Source organism: Myotis brandtii, unplaced genomic scaffold (assembly GCF_000412655.1).
Source record: "Myotis brandtii unplaced genomic scaffold, ASM41265v1 scaffold691, whole genome shotgun sequence".
In the NCBI taxonomy this organism is placed as follows: Eukaryota; Metazoa; Chordata; class Mammalia; order Chiroptera; family Vespertilionidae; genus Myotis; species Myotis brandtii.
The window spans coordinates 1,733,810-1,735,884 of NW_005370704.1; the positions used below are offsets into that span (position 1 = coordinate 1,733,810).

General features: G+C 68.2%; 1 protein-coding gene across 1 annotated transcript in view; it reads left to right on the top strand.

Annotated features, from left to right (window-relative positions):
• Positions 1-2,075, top strand: part of FAM69B (family with sequence similarity 69, member B) — a 3,848-nt gene that overhangs the window by 936 nt on the left and 837 nt on the right. The window contains exons 2-4 of the mRNA XM_014529705.1: positions 894-1,001; positions 1,126-1,302; positions 1,852-2,072. Coding sequence (XP_014385191.1) covers positions 894-1,001; positions 1,126-1,302; positions 1,852-2,072 — 506 coding nt within the window. The remainder of the gene's footprint in view (positions 1-893; positions 1,002-1,125; positions 1,303-1,851; positions 2,073-2,075) is intronic.

A 2,075-nucleotide genomic window follows, 5' to 3' on the forward strand; every position in this document is an offset into this window, starting at 1 on the left:
CAGAGCAGCCCGCCGCCCACGGTCCCTGGTGGCCACCCTGGGGTTTGCTGCAGAGCAGACGCCTTGGGGTGGGGGCCTCCCTCCAGGTGGGGGTGGAGGGTGCGGTTTTGGTTTTTCTGTTTTCCCTTCCCAGTCGGGGCTGCCACAGCCGCTGCCGCCCTCACATGGAGCCCAGGCCTCAGCCTGGCTTTGTCCTGTCCTCCCTCCTCCCTGCATGGGTGGCGCTGTGCTGGCCAGGCCTGGGCTCCATGGCAACCGAGTGCACCTCAGAATCCACTCCGGAATTTGCTGCAGAGGGAAGGGCCCGCTCGGCTCCCTCACCTCCCGCCCTGTTCCTGCCCAGCAGCTACCGACAGGATGGCTGCTGAGAGCTCCCCCGTGCCTCTGGCTGATGCGTGGTGGGGGCTGGAGGGGCTGCAGGGGACAGACAGTCCAGAGAGGCGCTGGGAGCCTGCCTGCCTCAGGAGGGGGAGGCAGCCAGACCGCATCACCTACCCAGCTGGCACGTGCCCGCCGGCTGTGGGCTCTAACCGGGCACCTGGGCAGCGGTGAGGGTGCGTGTCTGTCAGGGCCTGGCTGCCCGCTCAGCAGCTGAGCCAGGAGAAGCCGTGTCTCCAGGACGGAGGGATGGTGCAGGGACAGACGGAGAGCTCAGTGCGGAGAGCGCAGTGAGCTGGGCAGGCGCCCGCGTGTGGCCGGAGGCTGCCTGGCTCCTGGCTGCAGCATCGGGGCCTCTGAGGAGTGTGGCCTAGGAGCCAGGGGCCCTGGCAGACGTGGTGAGGGCCTCGGCCACCGCCCAGGGGTACAGCATGTAAAGGGGGGGCTCGGGGCGGCCAGCGTTGGAGCCCCTGAGCCCCGTCTCCCAGGCCACTTCCCGCCTGTCCTCCTCCTAGTGTGACCAGTACCACAAGGGCATCATCTCGGGCTCCCTGTGCCAGGACCTGTGCCAGCTGCACAAGGTGGAGTGGCGGACCTGCCTGTCCTCTGTGCCCAGCCAGCAGGTGAGCCCGGGGCAGCCAGGCCAGGGCCAAAAAAACCCCCCCGCGGGCCTGGGGACCTGGCTCAGAGGCCTGGGTGCAGCGGGAGGGGGACTTCTCCATGGGGCCTGTCCCTGCGCCCACCCAGGTGTACAGCGGGCTCTGGCAGGGCAAGGAGGTGACCATCAAGTGCGGCATCGAGGAGAGCCGGAGCGCCAAGGAGGGGTCGGATGCGGCGCCCCGGCGGGAGCTGGTGCTGTTTGACAAGCCCACGCGGGGCACCTCCATCAAAGAGTTCCGGGAGATGACCCTCAGCTTCCTCAAGGTCAGCGGCTCTCGGGGGGCTGCGTCCAGTTCATGCCCAGGGGCGTGTGCACAGAGCAGGAGGCAGGCCTGGTGGGGCCTTACAGGGGTCAGGCTTCTGGCTGGGCCCCAGCTCCAAGCATCAGGCTCGCCCACGAGGCAGGGAGCACCCTGCTCCCAGGGTGTCAGTAGGGAGAGCAGGGAGCTGGGTGTGCACGGGAGGTGGGGTGAGCAGATGAGAAGCAACTGGCCCTGCCCAGCAGGCTCTCACCTCTGTGCTGAGGTGCCCACCCTCAGCCCCCTGAGCCCTGATGGAGCCACAGGGACACAGTCCTCAGAGCAGCTCCAAGAGATGCTGGTGGGTGGGCAGTCAGGGTGGGCTTCCAGGAGGCGGCAGTTGGAGGCTGGACTCCTCTAAGATGTTGGATGTGCTGGGTCCTGGGTGCAGCCCACCCGGCCAGCACCTGGGCACCTGAGGGCCTGGCACCCACACCAAGGCCGGCGTCCTGCCACCTTAGCCACACCCTGGCTCTGAACCACTGTCCCCCTTTCGTTTGGTCCCAAACTTCAGGCAAACCTGGGAGACCTGCCCTCGCTGCCCGCGCTGGTGGGGCAGGTCCTGCTCCTGGCCGACTTCAACCAGGACAGCCGGGTGTCGCTGGCCGAGGCCAAGTCGGTGTGGGCCCTGCTGCAGCGCAACGAGTTCCTGCTGCTGCTGTCGCTGCAGGACAAGGAGCACGCGGCCCGGCTGCTGGGCTTCTGCGGGGACCTGTACGTCACCGAGGGCGTCCCGCC